The sequence below is a fragment of the Chenopodium album genome, chromosome 12 (genome assembly GCF_948465745.1).
Source record: "Chenopodium album chromosome 12, dcCheAlbu1.1, whole genome shotgun sequence".
NCBI lineage: Eukaryota > Viridiplantae > Streptophyta > Magnoliopsida > Caryophyllales > Amaranthaceae > Chenopodium > Chenopodium album.
The window spans coordinates 34,040,851-34,060,149 of record NC_137845.1 but is presented as its reverse complement, the minus strand read 5'-3'; the positions used below and the strand labels follow the sequence as shown (position 1 = coordinate 34,060,149).

Genomic DNA, 19,299 nt, shown 5'->3' with positions numbered 1-19,299 from the left:
CACTTGTTAAATAGGGTTGATATATGGGAGTGAAAGACAATTTATATACTTATAAAGAAAATACCTCAATAATGAGTTTAAAATTACATGATTAATTCAAACTAAGATCTAATCAAAACTAATTTGATTTGAACTGAAACCTAACTGGATTGAAATTACCTGATCCAAAGTCTATTAAATTCATTTTGACCCAAATAAACTCAATTAAATCCGACTCCGAGCTCACCTGAACTCGATATGACTCGACCCGAATTGACTTGACCCGAATTCGATTTGTACCTGATCATACCTGGACCCACTGTTGACTCGAATATAATTAAACTTTAACCGACTTGATTTGGTTTGTTAGGATAAAATGAACCGTCATTACCCGATCCAAACACCTCGACTCATTATGAGTCAACCCAAACTCCATCTAGGTATCCGATTTGACACTTCTATTCCATCTTTAAAAAGTCAACACGTGTCTACATGTAACCCAACATGTTTGACAAGACAAAGAACGAAGAGAAACACACAAGTGTTAGTTGAATGGATGACAATCTCTTATTTTTGTGAGGAGAGAGAAAGATACTGCCCCACTTCTTTCCACCCACACATTATTTTAGCGGGTCCTTTTTCTTCATTTTTCAGTGGGGGTCAGCATAACTGCACAAGTGCACAACACAAACCCAGATCACCTGCTCATCTCTTATTATTATTTTACGACGACTACTACAGCTAACAGTTTTTACGGGATTCCTTCGTGTTCGTATTAATATTATCAAAAAAATTGAGTTAGAATTGAACTGATCTGAGCTGAGATGAACGTGGGTGGACAGCCGAATACGGCAAATGGAGCGTCGTCCTCAGCGGGTGAAGGGCCGTCGTCGTCAGGAAAAAAGGTGAGGAAGCCATACACAATTACTAAGTCTCGTGAGAGTTGGACTGAAGAAGAACACGACAAGTTCCTTGAAGCTCTTCAATTGTATGTAAACTTCTTTTTTTTGTTTTCAAACTCGATATTATGGTTATATTTTATGATATTTTTAATTTGTTACAAATTTGGAATGTTTTAGGTTTGATCGTGATTGGAAAAAAATCGAAGATTTTGTCGGTTCAAAAACTGTGATTCAGGTTACTCTTTTTAAATTTACAGAGTTTTGGCTTTAATTTTGGTTAAAAGTGCGATGCTGCAGTAATATCATTAATCTATTGCATAATTTTAGTGATAATGTATTGACTCCAATGCTCAAAGTTGAAACGAGCATATTTTTTTAGGTATGTTAAATTATGTTTGATTCAATTAGCTAGTCAATTTTTGTGCATTACTGGTTTTATCATCGAATTAGTCCTAATTCCTATAGTAACGAGGGGCATTGATTTAGTTTATGCATCATGTACACAGAATACATCAGTATAATGCTTCAAATCTGAAATATAAGGGGTGTAGGAAGATAATCCAAAGTCTTAACAAAGTTTTGTAGGGTGGTATATTACCCGCAGGGTTATCTCAAACAATCTAGGGGCCTTGTGCTATTTTTAAATCAAGCCCCGATATGGGGGCTTGAACAATGGAACAATAATTAAATTTTAAACGACTTAAGTTTTTTGGCTTCTTACCAACTTAGCAATCATTTACATAACATTTTAGACATTAATTTAACGGGTTTTTCACCATATGCCCTTGAGTTTTTTATTTATTCATCATATACCCTTGAGCTTTTGTAAATTCATCATATACTCCTGAGTTTTTACAAAAATACACCAGATACCTTTGATGACTAATGATTTTTAATTTTGTCAATCATTAGAGCTAATTATGAACCAAAACCATCCTAAATATATTCCCCTACCTCCGAAAATACCCACATTTCTTTTTCCCAACCCCAAACCCACCCTAAATTTCCTTTTTTTATCCTCAAAATCAATCATACAAATATGGTTATGGAGATTTGGAGTGGTTTTGGGGGCTGGAAAAAGAAGAGGAGTGATTTTAGGGATGAGGGGGAGAGATCTAAGATGGTTTCGAGGTATAATTAACCAAATTCCACTCATCTTATTTTTATTAGGGACATATAGTGAATTTTTGTAATAAGTTAGGGGTATATGGTGAATTTGAAAAATTTCATGGATATATGGTGAATAAACAAAAACTCAGGGGTATGTAGTGAAAAAACCGTTAATTTTATTTATATCATTATCAAGCCTTTTTCAATTGGAGGCCCTCTGCAATTCGGCTCCTTGTAGTGTGGGTCGCTTTGCACAGGCCCATACTTGGCCCTGATTACCCAAGAATTTGTCCTTATAGGCAAAAGATCGAGCTTAGTAAAAACATGCTATTACTATTTATCCACAACAAAGTGGCCAAAAGGATGATGTAGAAATGTCTCAAGTAAAGCCTTTTTTACTTCAAAAACAAAATGTTTCATACATCCATTTGTTTATATGCCCCATTACATCCTATAAACATCATACTCCGTGGGTCTCTTTTTGGTTTTCCCGTATAGTAAAGTTCATATCTTTAAGGAAGTAAAATTGTGTCTATGAGGTTGCAACTAGAGCTGGTGAGGAGAGAGAGAGTAATTGGGGTTACACGTGGAAAAATTACCATTTAGGTTAATGGAGATATATCAAAGGGACACCCCAAAGGGGAATATGGAGCAAATAAAAAGGGATGAAGTTTTACATAAGATCTCAAGAATGGATAATTACGAGTTAACATTAGGCCTTTGTTGCATTGGTATTAGTCAATTCTTATTTAGCTCATTGGAAGCCTCTTGGGTATGGCATAAGCTTTTGCCTTTTGTTGGGTTCTGTACAAGGAGATGACCCAACTTCATACCTCTGTTTGTTTTTATTTGCTTTAAGCCTGTTGGGGACGAGTCGCAATGACATATTTCTTCTCACGTACCAGACTTGATGCCATCAGCTTGTTATGCTTATTGAGTGGGAATGTAGCATGCTTCATTTTTCTAGTTTCCATTTGAACCCTTTGTATACTTTAAACATTGCTTTAAAGTTCCTGCTTTAGGAGTGAAAACACCCAGGGTGAATAAACAAAGGGGGCTTACAGGAGTGGCAATTTCTACCTTTGCTCTAGAATCTATGACCTTCCACCAAATGGAGAAGTGTTTTATTTTTTTCCTCTTATTGATGATATAATCTTATGTTGATCCTGACTTGAAAGTTTCTTCTAGACTTCCAGGTCTTACTCAGTATTTCACTTTGGTTCTGAACTTTTGTGCTAGAAGAATGAGGGAGTTAAATTTAGGCCTTGGTGGCACAGGTAGCAATAGTAGTTTTCATGACAATGATATTGGAGCCTTTCCTTCCGCAAAATGGTAAGTCTATAAACTCTAGATGTTGAATCTGCTACACTTTTGGAAAGCTATTTAGAAGATGGATTTAATTAAACAAACTGCCTTGAAGATAGTGCTTGGGTGTTTTTTTTTTTCTTTTTTTTCTTTTTTTGTGTGTGTAGTTTTTCTTGCATTTTGACTTGTATTTTCTACAAATGAAGTTCTTATACCTCTTGAGATACTAATTAATGATAAATGTGATTTGTAGGAAATCTCTTAGCAAATTCTTTGAAATGAGATTCAAAGGTTCTGCATGACATACTGTATTTTTGACAGTTAAAGATAATTTTTTTGCTGTCGTGTTACTCATAGTTGAAAATTCTTTTTGAGAATTTTGATGCTTTTCTTGTGTAGAGTTTGTTGGTACTGCTGAGTTAGCGATTGAAGAAATTCTATGTAATTACAGTTAGATAGATTTTCCTGTTTTAATCGAAACGCTTGATGACAAAATATTATTACAGACTTACAGTAGAACACTTGGTAACAATTGTCAATATATTTACGACTCTGGTGACTTATCTTGATGGAGAGACTTTAAAAGTCTTCTTTTAGAGTAAACTAGTTTGCACTTGTAACCTCACCCACCAGAAGCTATTTAATGAATAACTCATGCTAATCGTTTAGAACACTGATTAAATTCTTGGATGTCCAACATCAAGTTCACTTCTGAATTCAGATGCTTTATTGGTGTAGATGTTTGCAACATTAAAAATACACTTATTCATAGAACAATCATCTTACAATTTTATCTTCTGTAGATTCGCAGCCATGCTCAGAAATATTTTTTGAAAGTTCAAAAGAATGGTACAGCAGCTCATGTGCCACCTCCACGCCCTAAACGGAAGGCAGCTCATCCTTACCCCCAAAAAGCACCAAAAAATGGTTTGTTCAAGTGACAGAAAATTATATATATGAGATATGATTGGTATTAACTTTTGGGTACTGATTTAGCAGTTTTTTGGACAATTAACAGTGTCTGTGCTTCCACAAGCAGCAATTGCTTATTCTGCTTCCTTCAATGCTATTGCACCTGGGTATCCTGCATGGAGTGATGGCTCCATTCTAACAAACCCTGCAACAAGTGGAATTACGCCATCTGATGATTATAATCTTAATATTGCAGAAGGTATAAATTATATAACTCTTGTGTCGTTCAAATGGCAAAATACATCCGACTCTTGTAGGATAGATGTGGGATAATTTATCTACAATATATGTACAGGATTGGGATCCTATGAGAAGTTTCTTGAAACGAGAAGGATGAGAAGATTTGATGTGCAACTTTTTTTTTTAACGTAATATGTACTTCGTATATTTTTTTTCAACTGAATGTATGATTTTCAAGCTGATTTTATTTTTCAATTCTTTGTAAAAATAAAAAGTAACACATTATGTTCATTTTATATGCACATCACATTTCAGTCAAAAAAATTTAGTTGCACATCTAATTAAAACATTATGTACTATATAAAATCATTCTCATATTAATCATCTTTATTTATTCTTTAAAAGATTATATTCAATATTCTCTGCTTCTGATGTATTTCATCATTGATTTAGTAGATGTTGGAAGAAAAGGGTTTCCTAGAATTAGTGGAAGCTCTGCAAGTGGAATTGGAAGCTCAAACAGATCTGTAGCAACTTCTGAGTTACCAACGCAAGGAAAAAGCCCCATACTTCATGGTAAGTTACTGTAAATACTGCATATTATTTCCATGATCTTGGTCAATTCTAATATAAATAGTCTCAGTATACTAATCAAGCAAAAACCTATTTGAATCGTAATGAACAATGCTTAGATTTTGTTCAGAAAACAACAGGTTTAGAGCTTCAATTTTTGTAACTCACATTTAGGATTACATCTGCATTATTTTATCTCAATAGTCATCTTTTATCTTATCAAAAAAGATGACAAACCCCACCTTGCTACCTACATTCTCTCTTTACGGTCAATTCCTTAATATATTTGTTGGGCCGGAGTCACCCACCTTGATGGGCCGCACGCACGATCACTCCACATTAGTATGATATTGTCCGCTATGGGTCTAGCCTACATGAATTTGTTTTCGGGTGCCTTCCCAAAAGGCCTCTTACTAATTGGAGCGTGCTCTCACTTATGAGGAAGTCTATTCTTTCCATGTCGGACTTGGATTGCCTACCCCAACAATATTAGATGTATATTGCTATTCAACCTATCTTCTTTTGGAACTTTTTTTTTCCAAAAATGATTGTTTTTTCTCCCTGCATGCTTAGAAAAAACCATTTTTCGTGGCTTGATTTCTTGTTACCCTCCGCATGTTTGTTATAAAATTCCTGACCAAAATTTTTATTATTGTTCTTAGTTTCTTACAATCCCTTCCCCCCGTCGCCAATTTGCTTTAGCTGGAACATCAATTCATAATTGGTACTTAGGCAAAAATGATAATTGAACATTGGTCAAGTTGGCTTGGCCTATTATTACGCTGCAATTCTCTCTATATCTTGTATGGGTTGCTCAAGCTCTTATATTTGTTCGAAATTCCATTAACTAAAGTAGCTATCATTGCCTCTCACATTTTTTACACTAAAAAATAAATTTTCATAACTCTCTTCTCTCTAAGATATCTTTTATTTGTCATAAGCTTTGAGTAAGATATTGAATCATAGAAGCTGTGACCTTTCTTGCTATTATGGCAATTATGTCTTTTGCATTAATTTGTTCTTAGTAATGTTTGCATTTCTTGAGTGCTTCTTTACTCAAATTTGGTTTTATTCTTTATTCATTTTACTAGAATATTCTTTGGTTCTCTCATGGTGCGAAAGAAAGAGAATTAACTTCAATAGAAAATCTACTGTAGATATGAAGTGACTTTGTTAAAATTCCATCGCTTACGGCTTGCCATAATTTTTTTTTTCTAGACTAGATTTAGTTACGCATTTTTTATATTAGATGCTGTTTGGTTAATATTACTTTATTAAAACTTTTCGTGTTTAATCAGGACTTGTGTTGAATGTCATTGCAGGTTTACCAGATTTCGCAGAGGTTTATAGTTTCATAGGAAGTGTCTTTGACCCAGAAACCAAGGGTCATGTGGGAAAGCTCAAAGAAATGGATCCAATCAATTTTGAAACAGTAAGTTTTACCCAATTAGTATTACTGTTTACGCTCTTTGAAACTTAAAAGTTCCAATAGTATGACAGACTCAGAAGTAGAAAGCTAAATTCTTAACAGAAATTTTACCTACTCTATTGGAAATCTTAATGTTCTAGGTGAGCCACAACAAAAGTTCATGTTAATCAATGACCTTTAAATAACAAGATTAATGCAAAATACATAATCTGACTTCTGGTTGTCTGTATCAACTTAGTGTTAAAAAATCTCCATAGTTCATACCTCTTTTCTGCGGTCTCTTAAAATTACATGTAAAATTAGGATTGCACATCGGGAAATGAATTGTTCAATATAGGTATAAGTCAAGATTTTACAATGTGTAATAAAGAGAATATGGCCTAAGTTAAGGAAATGTTGGATTGGATAAATCCTTTTTAGTGTTCATAATTTTAGGGAATAGCGTGAGGGAATTGTATCAAGTTCCACCAAATTAGTAATAATAATAATTTGGGGAAAGGAATCCGAACTTACATAATTTTCACATCCCTCAGTGTTGAATCTTATTGTTACACAATGGATTTCATGTGTCATTTGTACTTTGTAATGTACTTTCATGTCTGATTTCTTGGAACAACTCATCTGACCATGTAAATCTGCAGTTTTTTTCCCTTCTTACATTATGTCAAACATGTCTACAGGTATTGTTACTGATGCGGAACCTAACTTTGAACCTGTCTAGCCCTGATTTTGAGCCAATAGTAAGTACTCCGTACTAAACTTCGTTGACCACATGCGAAGAGGTTCCACTTTGACATCTGCAGAACTTGATTTTGTTGTAAACCATTGTGATGCCGTATTTATTTTTTATTTTTCTGGCATCAAATTTATTAGGATGTTGTTTTGACTTTAATCTTGAATCCTTGAATTGCAATAACCAGTCAGTTTGGTGAGTGGTAATATATGGTCATAGAGGTATTAAATTTATAGTCTCTTGTGAATTTTTGTTGCTGATTCTTCTGTTGAATTGAATTTTATGATTCTTTTTCTTTCGGGAAAATGAATTTGATCATTCTTAGTTGGGAATGGGGATTGATAGATTTTCAAAATCTATGCTTCTGGTTGAGCTCAAAACTCTGAAGTATGATATTAACTCGATGAATTCCTGGTTGCAGAGGAATGTCCTGTCCTCCTATGATGTCACCACCAAAACTGTATCACTTGATGCTGGTGACGTTGCCAAAAACCAGCCAACTGATGTGTGTTGTTAAGCTCGAAAGTATTTCTGATGTATCTTAGAACGTGATACCGTGATATGCTTCATTTTGCTGTTCATATTGTATTTTAGATTTTTGCTTCATGTTTTGCTACTCTCGTTTATGGGCTTGCTTTGTTGAAATCTGCACTACTCAGAGTCTTTGACCTACCTCAAGTACTTGTGTTGGCATAGGGGCTTGTAAATTGATCGAGTCTAAGCTAACCTTCAGACTCCTTTATTGTGTCCGACATAGGTAGCTGAGTTTGAGTAACATAAGGGAAAGTAGATTTCTTTCAATCTCTACATATCTTGAGCATGAAAATGGAAGCTGCTTGGAATACAGTTGTACAATAAATGAAGCCCAAAGATCTCAATTTCTCGAAAGAAGTCAAATTCCATTCAGTTGGCTCCGAATCAATAAGGTTGTTTTTGGTTACAGCTCAGTGGTAGTTCATCCCATTAGGAAGCTTATAACCTATGTATATTCTAAAAGTCTGATAGAGTATAGTTATTTTTTTCATTAATATTATTCTTATTTTTTTTATATATATATAAGTTTTCTTTTGTGGATTCGAGGGACCTTGGAGGATGGGGAGTACAATGTATTTGGATGTATTGATTAGAATCTAGGATGAATCACATATGCAATTTTGAAAATCCTAATATAATTGTTTACTTAAGTGAATTAGTTACAAACTTACAATGTGCTATCTAAATGACATATTAATAGTTTAATGATGTTGCTTAGTTCTAAATATTAATCTGTTTTTGGCTATTTAGCTCACCCAAAAAAAAAAAAAAAAAAAAAAAAAAAAAAAAAAAAGATTTGATTTCTAGATTTAGCTAAACCTTACTCTTGTTTATACACTGACTAGATGAACCCCGTGCGATGCAAGGTTTGTTTGAATTTTTTAAAATAATTTTATATATATATATATATTTATGTGATAAAATCTGTTATATATTTAGATTAAATTTCAAAAGATATTAATTTAAAATGAGAAATCTCATTCGCCAATTTTGCTTACGTGTCATTTAAATTATTTAATTCTAAAAGAAATTAATAATCTCTTATTTAATTGGCTACAACAAAAATTTATAATCTTGCATGGCGCGCTGAAAAAATTAAATCCTAAGTGGCTCTTCAAACACTCGGGAAAAAACTCCCCTTCATATATATATATTAGATTTATAAACAAAAAAAATATCAAATGAAATGTCATTAGATTTGTATTAATCTTTGTTTTAATATGAGAAGTTGCACACGTTCAATGAGAAAAACAAGACTAGTAAAAGGTATCCAATATATAGTTTTTTCATGTATAAGAAGCGTAGAGGAGCAGTCCTAATCATCTAATAACAATCATTTGTAGGAAATCATCAAACCCGTATTTATACATGTTGGTTGGACATGAAAGTTGTACCCCCATTCCCTAGCAAATCATTAATGTTGGTGATTTGGGTAAAAATACCCATGTTATGTGGTCCAATCAGAATGAGACACGTGTCACCCTAAGATAGGTCCAATAAGGATCACTCACCAGTTGACACGTGGCACTCCCAATTAGCAAGGGGAAAGGACGGTCTTCAGGGCCCAATTCCCGAGAAAGTCGTAAAACGGCGTAGCCCACTAACCTATGTCAGAATGACCTAGGAAAGGGCGCATTTTTCAATGACCCTATAAATAGCAGATTTCCCCCAATTTTGGGGCATGTTCATTTATTACAAACACTGAATCCTCTCAAATCAAAGAAAACCCCTGATCTCGGAATCCGAGAAGATCTCACTTTACCTTTTCCGCACCTTTTTACTTTCTCCGTACAATTTCTAACTTAATCGGCGGAGACGGAGCTCTTACCAACTGGAGTCTCCATTGTTTTGCAAGTATAGGCGCCGGGAATCCAGACTTAGTGACGTAACTCTCCCGAGGGACACATAATACCCCAAAAAAGTTAGAGTGGTTGAGAGAGTAAAGCTTAGCCCCCTATAAGTATAATCGGATTTAACGTTTATCATAAATGGATACTACTATTATAAGTTTTCATATGTGGCTGGCCACATCATGTGGTTTGGGTTACTTGGTCAGGGATTAATCGGTTAGGGAATACTCGGTTAAGAGTTACTCAATCGTTCAGGGGTTACTTGATTGTTCAGAGGGAACTCGGTCGGTTAGGGGGTTACTTGGTAAGGGGTTACTCGATTGGTTGGGGGTTACTCGGTGAATTAGGTGTTACTCGGCATGTCATGGGTTACTTGTGTGTTAACTGACAACACGGTATAGCCAGCTACATAAATAACGCGCTTACAACAATTATTTTTTTTTTCATTCTCTCTCTCATTTTCTCTCCTCATCGTATACAACTTTAGTTTTTTTCTCTCCATTTTACCACTGACAAAGAAATTTTACCTAAATATTGGTGCATGTCGATAAAATGAAATGGAGGTACTAAAAATAAATAAATGTCAAATAATCGATACCGAGGAAGTAATTACTACCTCCGTTTCAAGTTATTCGCAACAATTACAAAAAATGGTCGTTTCACATTACTTGCAACAAACTTTTTTTTTTCCTTTTATAATAAGTTTTTTTTGTATGATTGTACAAATTACCCTTACTTTTGTTTTTTAACACCCAAATTAAACTACTGATTTTATCTTAATAACTTAAACTCTACATTGATTAACTTAACCATTTCCACCAAAATCATTACCCTCCCAATTAAATTCATCATCATTTTCAATTGCCAACCACCACCACTACCACCACCACCATACCCAGAATTTCTCTCTCACCGTCCCCCCCTCAATTCGACCGCAACACCTAATTGAAATCTGGGATGTGGGTTCGAAATCTGGGTTTGTGGGTTTTGGGGTTCAAAATCTGGGTTCGTGGGTGGTGGCGGATTTTGGGTTTTGGGTTTAGGGTTCATGGATTGTAATTTTGGTGGTTCCGAGTTTGTAGGTGGTGGTGGATTGTGGGTGGTGGTTGGTTGCAGTGGGTTCGGTGTTTTCTGGTTTCGTGGTGGTGGGTGGTTTTGTGGTGTTAAATGGTGATGTTGGGTGGTTTCGTGGTGCTTGATCGCGGTGTTGGGTGGTTTCGTGGTGTTAAATCATGGTGGTGGGTGGTTTCATGGTGTTAAATGGTGGTGTTGGGTAGTTTCGTGGTGCTAGGTGGTGGTGATAGGTGGTGGACTGGTGGTAGTGGTTAGTTAATTCAAGTTGCTAGGTGTTGTCAACTTTGATTTTTTTTTTTTTTTTTTTTTTTTTTTTTTTTTTTTTTTTTTTTTTTTATTCTTTTTGGAGTTGGATTAACACTTAAATGTATGCCCTTGTTTTTTATTAATCATGGTTTCAATATTTTGCTTAGGAGTCTACAATCACCTCCTTTGTTGCGATTAACTTGAAACGGAGGGTGTAAATTAAGAGGTTTGGTTTGCATTCAACCTCTCCCTTTCTAAAACTCTTTCCCTTTGTTAAACAGCCCTTTATTGTAGATCACAACAATTAACGGTCAAACGACTCAAACATATCATAATTTGATCAAAGCAAAACCTAAACCCAAGCATGGGCTGACCAAGATAGTATTTATTTAAGCATATCCAACTGCTCATTTTAAACCCACACCCTCTGCTACATGGATCAAGCTTGAAGTTTGAGTTAAGGCTAATGACCTTACCACGTTACCAGGCCCCCTTCACTCTTCATGGTATCTTACACCTCCCGTAAAAGCTCAGATCACACAATTTTTCCAACTATGAAAAAATTCAGTCAATTGCAATAGTCGACAAATTCGAAAAAAAAAAAAAAAAAAAAAAAAAAAACAGCTGGAATACCGTGTTCACTACACTGCCACCTCTGCCGAAGACGATATAGAGCCTCCATTCACCTCAAGCAAGGTCTCATACAAGTTTACAAATTAAACCTAAATGATGTTAATTCATTCAAAAACTGACAACACTGTAAACTGAATCAGAAGGCAACAATCACTTCATACATATGGCTGTAAACAAAGATAAACAACGCTGATGATTAATCATTGATATAAAGCTACAATATATAGCAAGCATTCATATGCAAATGATAAGTTACAGAAAGCCAAAGAAGCCAATAAGTGATTAATGTCCAAACTCGAAAATAACCCAGGCATCAAAAAACACTAGATTGAATTATTAGTAATCTTGGAGACTCAAAATGACAACATATATTCCCAATACTTATGGCCTGATTCAACAACCACTAAATGCAGCCTATAGCTATATAAATACCACCAAAAGGGAGGTACAGACCTAAATCACGGGTGCCTGGGTGATTGCCAAGCGAAGCCCACACAATTACAGTGTGTTTGGATAAAGTGGATTTGAAGAGAAAAAATGGAAAGGAAAGTAAGGGATCCATTTTCCTATTTGAATATATATTGGGGGAATAGAACCCAAGGAAATGTGAAGGATCCAATTCCTTCTGAAGTTGGAAAGATTAGAGGAAAAACACATTCCCTCTTCTCCCTCCTTCAACCTCCACCATTGCTATCCAAACACACAATAAACTAGTGCGAACAGCCAGACAGCATGAGTTTTTAATGGTTTACGCACTGGGACTAGGCTCCTTTATTTGTATAGATGTTCTCGACAAACTAGCTTCCAGCTCTTCCAACTCATCCATATCCAGGTCATCGTCAATATCACCCAGACCATCGTCGTCGTCATCATCATTCATTGCACCTGAACTGCTAGGAGCAGCAGTATCACCATGAGCAGAATTGACGTGGTCCTCTTTACCAGATTTCTCACTTACCTGAAATCCAAGTGAAAGTAAATATTTTACTACGATTCACCTTCACAACACTTATTTGTTTCAACTACCAACATAAAAAATGAATTCTTCATATTCCCCACAACTGCATCACCAATCATTACATGCTAGCAATTATTCATAATCCAAACCAGGTTACAAAAACAAAAACAAAATAAAAGAAAATGAAAAGCTTGCAATCCCATAGAGATAAACAGAATTTCAACAGCCAATAAAATACTACCATTCCCTTCCCAAAATAAAAGAAACAGTTAACAACAGCGATAGAAATGTGGATATTGAGAAATGCTGTTAATTAGATGATTATGATTAAACATGACTTTCATCTCCATAAGAGGCAGATAGAGAAGGCTAATTGCAAATATGAACATAAGAACCAATCACAGTAAACAAGGACTAATCATACAAGATAATATGCGAGTGGAAAAAAAAAAGCCAGATGTTCAATAGGAGTGCAAAGCATAAACTATCATCCCATAATAAATCCAAGCAGCAAGCATTGCAAGACAACATCTTTCTTAAAGCCATGGTGGGCAGATCAACAAGTATTCAAGATATCTTCAATGCAGAAGGATAATAACAGTATCTCCCACCCCCCCCAACAACCAAAAAAAAAAAAAAAGCTTAGGCTATTAAGAGAGATTATCCCAAATTATTGGGATGATAATTTAGGTCAAGGACATCGTTTCATAGAAATGAAATATAAGACCTACCTCTGTTTCATTATTTTCAGATTCTTCCCTTTCATATTGATCCCATGCTCCAACATCATCAACAAATAAGCTAGCATTTGACAAAAATAATTCTCGACCACTGAAAAGAAAGAAAACCACATTAGATATACTTACTTTCTATGAGAAAAAAGTAGATGACCAAGGATAAAATGATACCTCATTCTATCATTCTTGGCTCTCTCTGCACACTGAGAAGCCATGCTAGCAGCCTTTTCATCTATCTTTTTCTGCTTCCATTGTTTAAACAACTCTGTAGTCATGGGCGTGGTAGACTTCACTTTTGCCCGCTACAATAATTTAAACGAAAGGTTAGCATATTCATTCACTACAAAGAGGCCAATTCATTTCACACAACTTCTAAGCCACATAGATGCCAATGAACTGCAACAAGTATTATCACCTGCTCCTCAATCTCTTCTTCAATAGGCATCTTATCAGCCTCTTCCTCTAGCAGAGCCTTCATCTGAGATTTTAGTACATAACCAGGTGGAAGAGCATGCCTATAATGACAGTTTTTACCACCATTTGGACATACCCAGAACCAACCATATTGTTTTTTCTCCACAGCATCCAAAAAATGTCTACATACCTGTATAGATCCTCAAATTGTTTAACAATAACACATTTAAATAAACCTTTTTAAAAAATAAAAAATAAAAGCGCACTAGGAAAAATATCATCACTATAACAGACCGACACAAACGGAGTCGAAGTTAGAGGGAAGCACAACCAAAGAACGAGAGATTGTTATATACACTAAGGTGCACCGTATACCCATGAGTATTTTGTTCTCATTTTGATAATTGTTTTTCATTTAATCATCAAATGAAGAGCAAAAACTAACCTTGAGTTAGTTGGGTGTACGTGCAACCGAGTGTAGGTAACAAATTGCACCAAAGAACAAGAGGACCACTGTATGCCGAAATTGCCACATTAAATTCATCAACATAACCAATTGCCCTAAAGAAACTCCCATCATAAGACAGAATATTTCAAATAAATCCAATAAGCTGGGATCAAACACGACTCAAACTACCTCAGTCACAAAATACATACAATTCAGAACTTCGGAGTCGGTGGGATAGATAAAACAAGGAACAAATAATTATTTTTTCCTTGGATTCGAATTTTTAGAAAAAGAGTAAAAAATAATTAAAAAGCATCCACATAACTTTAGTAATGCTATAAGGATATTTAGAATTCATGGCCCTTCACTCATGTCTTCTTTAATGTGGGGGGGGGGGGGGGGGGGGTGGTGGTTCATTGAATTATATCTATAAGTCATTTTAGGAATTCCCATTTTTATCCAACATTCAAGTTGTTCTACAACACCAATACAATATAAATTGTCATTTGTTAAAATAAAAATATTATTATAGGTTGTTTTACCATACCAATTTACGTAGTAGTATTATATGCCACTTAACAATACCATAGTTGTATTAAATAAACTTTCCAAATACATTTGAAAATTGGTGTACTTATGTTGGATAAAAAAAAGAAACAAATAGATTAGAATTTGTTCTGCAATATTCAGCTATAGCTGTTACAATTCACCCATCTGCGAGGCGCCCCAGGGAAGGGGGAATCTGCTCCAGAATGGCATTTTCACATTCACTTATAATTAAGCAGTCAGCTCATATGAGATATTCATAAAAAGGATTTGGAGGACAATATGGTAAACTTATATGAAATTGTGATTTGTGAATTGCAATCACTCGCCTAATTCAACTAATCAAAGCAGTACTAAATCTCCAAATACAGCCTATGGCTCTATCAGAAATATGAGTGAAAAGATTTGAAACAGAGGCAGTTCAGTACATACTACATAGGCTTCAAACAATCACTAATTGGAAAGACGCGATATATAATAATAATAATAATAATAATAATAATAATAATAATAATAATAATAATAATAATAATAACAATAATAATAACAATAACAATAACAATAACAATAACAATAACAATAACAATAACAATAACAATAATATTAATAATAATAATAAATGAATTTTATATGCCCTACATAAGTAATATTACTTTTGATACTGCAAATCTCAAAACATTTGCAACTATGAAAAGGTTTTGAAAACAAGACAACAAAATTACTAGTTTGAAGACCACATACAACATAATGTAACTACAACTTTATATAACCGTAGCCTTAGTTTCAAAAAGGCACAAGGCACAATGAGGCTCGGGAGTTGGCGCCTTAGCTCTTTGAGGCTCAAAGACATTCAAAAGGTGCGCGCCTTTGCTTTTTTCTAGGCTGCTTCCTGCGCCTTATTTCACGCTTTATGTTTTAAAGCATCCATAGCTATTGTGTAAGTTTATTTTTCCTAAAGTATACCATGAGACTTTGTTATAGGCAGGTTTTCTTCAATTCTACTGGATAGAGAAATCCCATATCCTATAATTCGATTTGAAGAACCCTTGTTATTGATCATATGGCCCCAATTTCACCTTTTCTCATAATTTCATTTTTATACTTATTTAATAGGAATTATCATTTCTTTTCTATATGAATAAAGTGCGCCTCACCTACAAAAGGCGCGCACCTTCGCCTTGTGCCTAGGCTCCAAGGACCTTTTGGGCCTTGGTGCGCCTTGCGCCCTTTAAAACTAAGACCCTGTAGCTTCAAATCGCAACCCAAATTTATTGTTTATTTACTTGATCAAAATAAAATGCTCTTCTTAGAGAGTGGTTTCAGTATGTTTTGTCATGAAATTTTAAGCTAATCGCAACCAACATTCTGAAAGCACACTTTAATTACTTTTGGGCTAATACTTTAAGGAGTTCTAACTAGCAGCCAGCCATTTATAATTATTATAATTTTTTTTGGAATGGATATGAGTTAGCACTAAGACATTATACCAACTGAAACAATATCATCTTGCAAATAAGAAAATAATTGGCCCATTCTTTGGACTTCATAATTGTTTAAAAGAAAAGTTGGTAGGTGTTTTTGGGAGCGTAATCTAAATCAATTGTTGATAGATTATACTAAATTAAAATTTATCAAGTTAACAACGTATATGCTGAATAGTCAAGAGTTTGGCAGGGATCAAAAAGTTCTGCAAGACAACTCCAAGCAGAAGAAGTATCAATCACATGCTCTCATACATCATAATAAAGTACAACTTCAGCATTTCTCACAAGAATATTTAACATCACAACTTCAACAATTTGTGACAGGTGACATCTAAGTCAAAAGTCTAAGAGAGACAAATATAGTATAGCATTACTCAGCTCACATTTCAAGTAGAAAATTCACAGCTTCGTAAACAATGGGAAGCTCACAATGCTAGATATTAACTACTCATGCCAAATGACATTTTACAATTACAAGACTAACTTGACAAATTAAAAAATTTATCACAACTTAAACAGGGGATGAGGGGCGTAGACCAAAGATTACATTTAAACATCTAAATAACAATGAAAAAGACTTACAATATCGGTTGGTTTGTTCTGATTGTACTCCTTGCTCTTCTCTGCCACAGCTTTTTCCAAGGTTTCTAGATCCCATTCCTCCATTGTTCCTTGAAAGAAAAAAGATAAATGCCCACAAAAATCCAATCAACAAAAAACAAGGCAGAGACAATAATCTATGCAGTTTAAAACATAATTTAAACCGTAAACTAACATCAAATACAATTACTCACCATCATCACGCTTGTCTGAGTAAACGTCAATCTTCTCTCCTTTCCTTTGCACATTTAGATCATGTGAAAATTTGCATTTAAAACCCTTTGTACACTGCCCTACCTTAAAAAATTCGCACAGTATAGACTTGGGATCAACACCTGATCAAGCACAAAAGCTAACAAGGTAAATACTTCACCAAAACCACAACAAACATAATAAAACATGCAATGAATTGGAAAACAGTTAAGAAATAGATAAATCCATCATCAAATCAAAAAAATAAATGTATTACCAACTGGAACTTTAGGCTGGGTGACAGCAATCTTAAACAAATCATTCAACTCCTTTTCCCTAGCCTTCTCTTCTTCTTTCTTTTTCTGCAATTCAGACAACCAACATTATTATTGACAATATGCCTATGCGCGTGCAATATTAATGCCGTGGCATACTCAGACTTCAATACTCAGGATGTTTCAATGCCAATCAAAAATTGACAAATTTTAATCCCGAAATTCAAATACTCCCACAATATTATTTTAGGATGTTCGTAAGTTACTACACATAAAGTGAACCCTAGTGGTTTATGACTAGATTTCTCAATATGCAATTGCGCCCCATCAACAAAGATTTAGAAAAAAAAAAAACAGCAACAACAATGACAAAGAACCACAGCTATTATACCGAAAATATTAAATAAATCAGATGTTATATCCTTAGTACACGAAAGTAAATCCAATTTAACAACTAATTCCATAGAGAGTATACCCAATATGAATCAGTTCAAAAAAATTGCCATCATATATTCACTAATTAAAAAAAAAAAATTTAAATACAAAAAAAATTGAAAAAAAAAAACAAAAAAACAAAAAAAAAAAAAAATCGATAACAATTATAAACAGCTGCATGAATTGGAAAAAAAAAAATTAAAAATTTTAAAAATTGAAAGGTAGAGAACCTTAGCATCAGTCTTTTTAGGGTCAACTTTAGGTTGGACAGATTGTTTGAGGCTCTGAACATATTTCTGAACATTTTTGCTCTTACTCTTGTTCTTAAGACCAAAAGTCTTATCCTCAACTTGTTTCTGCTTCTTCGCTAGATCGGCCTTAGGTTGCTGCTGTTTCGGCGGCATCCTCTAACGATTACGGCGTCGGAGATGGGGTTTGGGTGAAGAAACTTGCCGGAGTTTTGTGAATTTTGGTCGATTAGTTTTTCGTGAGAGTTTCTGGGGGGGAGGCCGAGGAAGGGTGAAAGATGGGGTGGAACTTGGAAGAGTCCGAGTGTGGGAAAAAAGAGGTTTCCAGAAGCAACAGCCAAAATTTTATTTGTGGAATTGGGCCGAGAGGTAATTTCATATGTGGACTGTGGAGGGTGGACATAAGTTAACAAACCAGAGGGGGCGTGCAACATCCAATCCAAACTACTTCATGGTATGTTCAATTTTGTTCACTATGTTGTGCCGATGCCGTTCTTCCAATTAAAATGTTAGAAAAAATTGTCAACAATAATATGATCTTTCACTGATTTTTAAAAACTAGAATGATTTTTTTTTTTTTTATAATATGCATTTGCTTAAAATAGAATGTGACCGGTTGCTAACGTGTTTGATAGGTTAATTGTGACATTTGTGTTAATATAATAGGTCTTTTTTATTTTACTTTTTCTTATCAAAGTATTGATTTAATAAATAAAATAAAAAATAAACCCAATAAACCCCACCGTATCACTGTCCCACTGCCGCTTAGCCACCACTAGCCCTCACCCTTACCCATCATCACCTGACAAACCTCATCCAAGCACCCACTTGCCTGGCCGAAACCCTAGCCCTCACCCTCATCCTCCACCAGCCTAAAATCCACCACCTGCCTTCACCCCTACCCTCCACATCCTTAACTAATCCTACCCTAGCCCAAACCAACTCAGACGAAACCCCAATCCCCAACCCTCTACGAGCCTGAAACTCCCCCCCCCACACCTTTCCACCACTAACCCTTACCCCCACCATTCTAAATCACCCACAACCAAAACCATTTGTGACAATCGGCATTGCGGAAAGTAAGAGGGGTATGTAGGAGGAGGAGGACTCGGGGTGCGTAGGGAGGGGAGGGGGACTTGGGGTGCTACAGGAAGTGGGATAAGGAGGTGGTCGAGCGACTTACAGCAAGGGGGAGGTGGCTGATGTTAGTGGCGCTTGTAGACACCTAATCGTGTCTCCCTAACTCAAACTCAATGATGAATGACTTTTAATCGCCAAATGGTCAAGTTGTGTATCGAAATTAAGAATTGCTTGAAGTCCTACCCTCATGCCTAGTCCATTTTCCTTAAACCAATCCCTTTTTAGCCCAAATCTCAATCCGAGCCTTTCTTCTTCTCATTTAGAGACTAAACCCACCTAAACTTATCCACACACATTCACCA

At 35.1% G+C, this 19,299-nt stretch overlaps 2 protein-coding genes across 4 annotated transcripts; one reads left to right on the top strand and one right to left on the bottom strand.

Moving 5' to 3' along the window:
• The first annotated feature begins 623 nt into the window (after positions 1-623).
• LOC145570492 (protein REVEILLE 8-like) lies at positions 624-8,372 on the top strand. Of its 3 annotated transcripts, none has more exons than XM_081629607.1 (8): positions 624-967; positions 1,059-1,116; positions 4,100-4,223; positions 4,315-4,467; positions 4,902-5,024; positions 6,344-6,453; positions 7,131-7,190; positions 7,941-8,372. In XM_081629607.1, the coding sequence occupies exons 1-8, from the start codon at positions 804-806 to the stop codon at positions 7,956-7,958; spliced, it is 810 nt and encodes a 269-aa protein (XP_081485733.1). In that variant the 5' UTR covers positions 624-803; the 3' UTR covers positions 7,959-8,372. The 3 variants fall into 3 exon arrangements, with proteins under 3 accessions (XP_081485733.1, XP_081485730.1, XP_081485732.1); XM_081629604.1 differs by having other exon boundaries at positions 7,605-8,372; XM_081629606.1 differs by having other exon boundaries at positions 625-967; positions 4,905-5,024; positions 7,605-8,372.
• Positions 8,373-11,716: 3,344 nt separating this feature from the next.
• Positions 11,717-18,180, bottom strand: LOC145572321 (zinc finger CCCH domain-containing protein 11-like). Its single transcript, XM_081631307.1, has 8 exons — positions 17,840-18,180; positions 17,177-17,261; positions 16,902-17,042; positions 16,690-16,778; positions 13,631-13,819; positions 13,387-13,517; positions 13,210-13,309; positions 11,717-12,478 (listed from the first exon to the last, which is right to left on the bottom strand). Exons 1-8 carry the CDS (start codon positions 18,011-18,013, stop codon positions 12,269-12,271), a joined length of 1,119 nt encoding a protein of 372 aa, XP_081487433.1. The 5' UTR covers positions 18,014-18,180; the 3' UTR covers positions 11,717-12,268.
• Between the last annotated feature and the right edge of the window lie 1,119 nt (positions 18,181-19,299).

Coding starts and splice junctions, on each gene's coding strand:
- LOC145570492 (XM_081629604.1), top strand. CDS start 804: ATGAACGTGGGTGGACAGCCGAATACGGCAAATGGAGCGTCGTCCTCA. Junction 4,224..4,314: donor CCAAAAAGCACCAAAAAATG/GTTTGTTCAAGT, acceptor GACAATTAACAG/TGTCTGTGCTTCCACAAGCA. Junction 4,468..4,901: donor TAATCTTAATATTGCAGAAG/GTATAAATTATA, acceptor TCATTGATTTAG/TAGATGTTGGAAGAAAAGGG.
- LOC145572321 (XM_081631307.1), bottom strand. CDS start 18,013: ATGCCGCCGAAACAGCAGCAACCTAAGGCCGATCTAGCGAAGAAGCAG. Junction 17,262..17,839: donor CTAAAAAGACTGATGCTAAG/GTTCTCTACCTT, acceptor TCTGAATTGCAG/AAAAAGAAAGAAGAAGAGAA. Junction 13,518..13,630: donor AAGAAGAGATTGAGGAGCAG/GTGATAATACTT, acceptor AAATTATTGTAG/CGGGCAAAAGTGAAGTCTAC.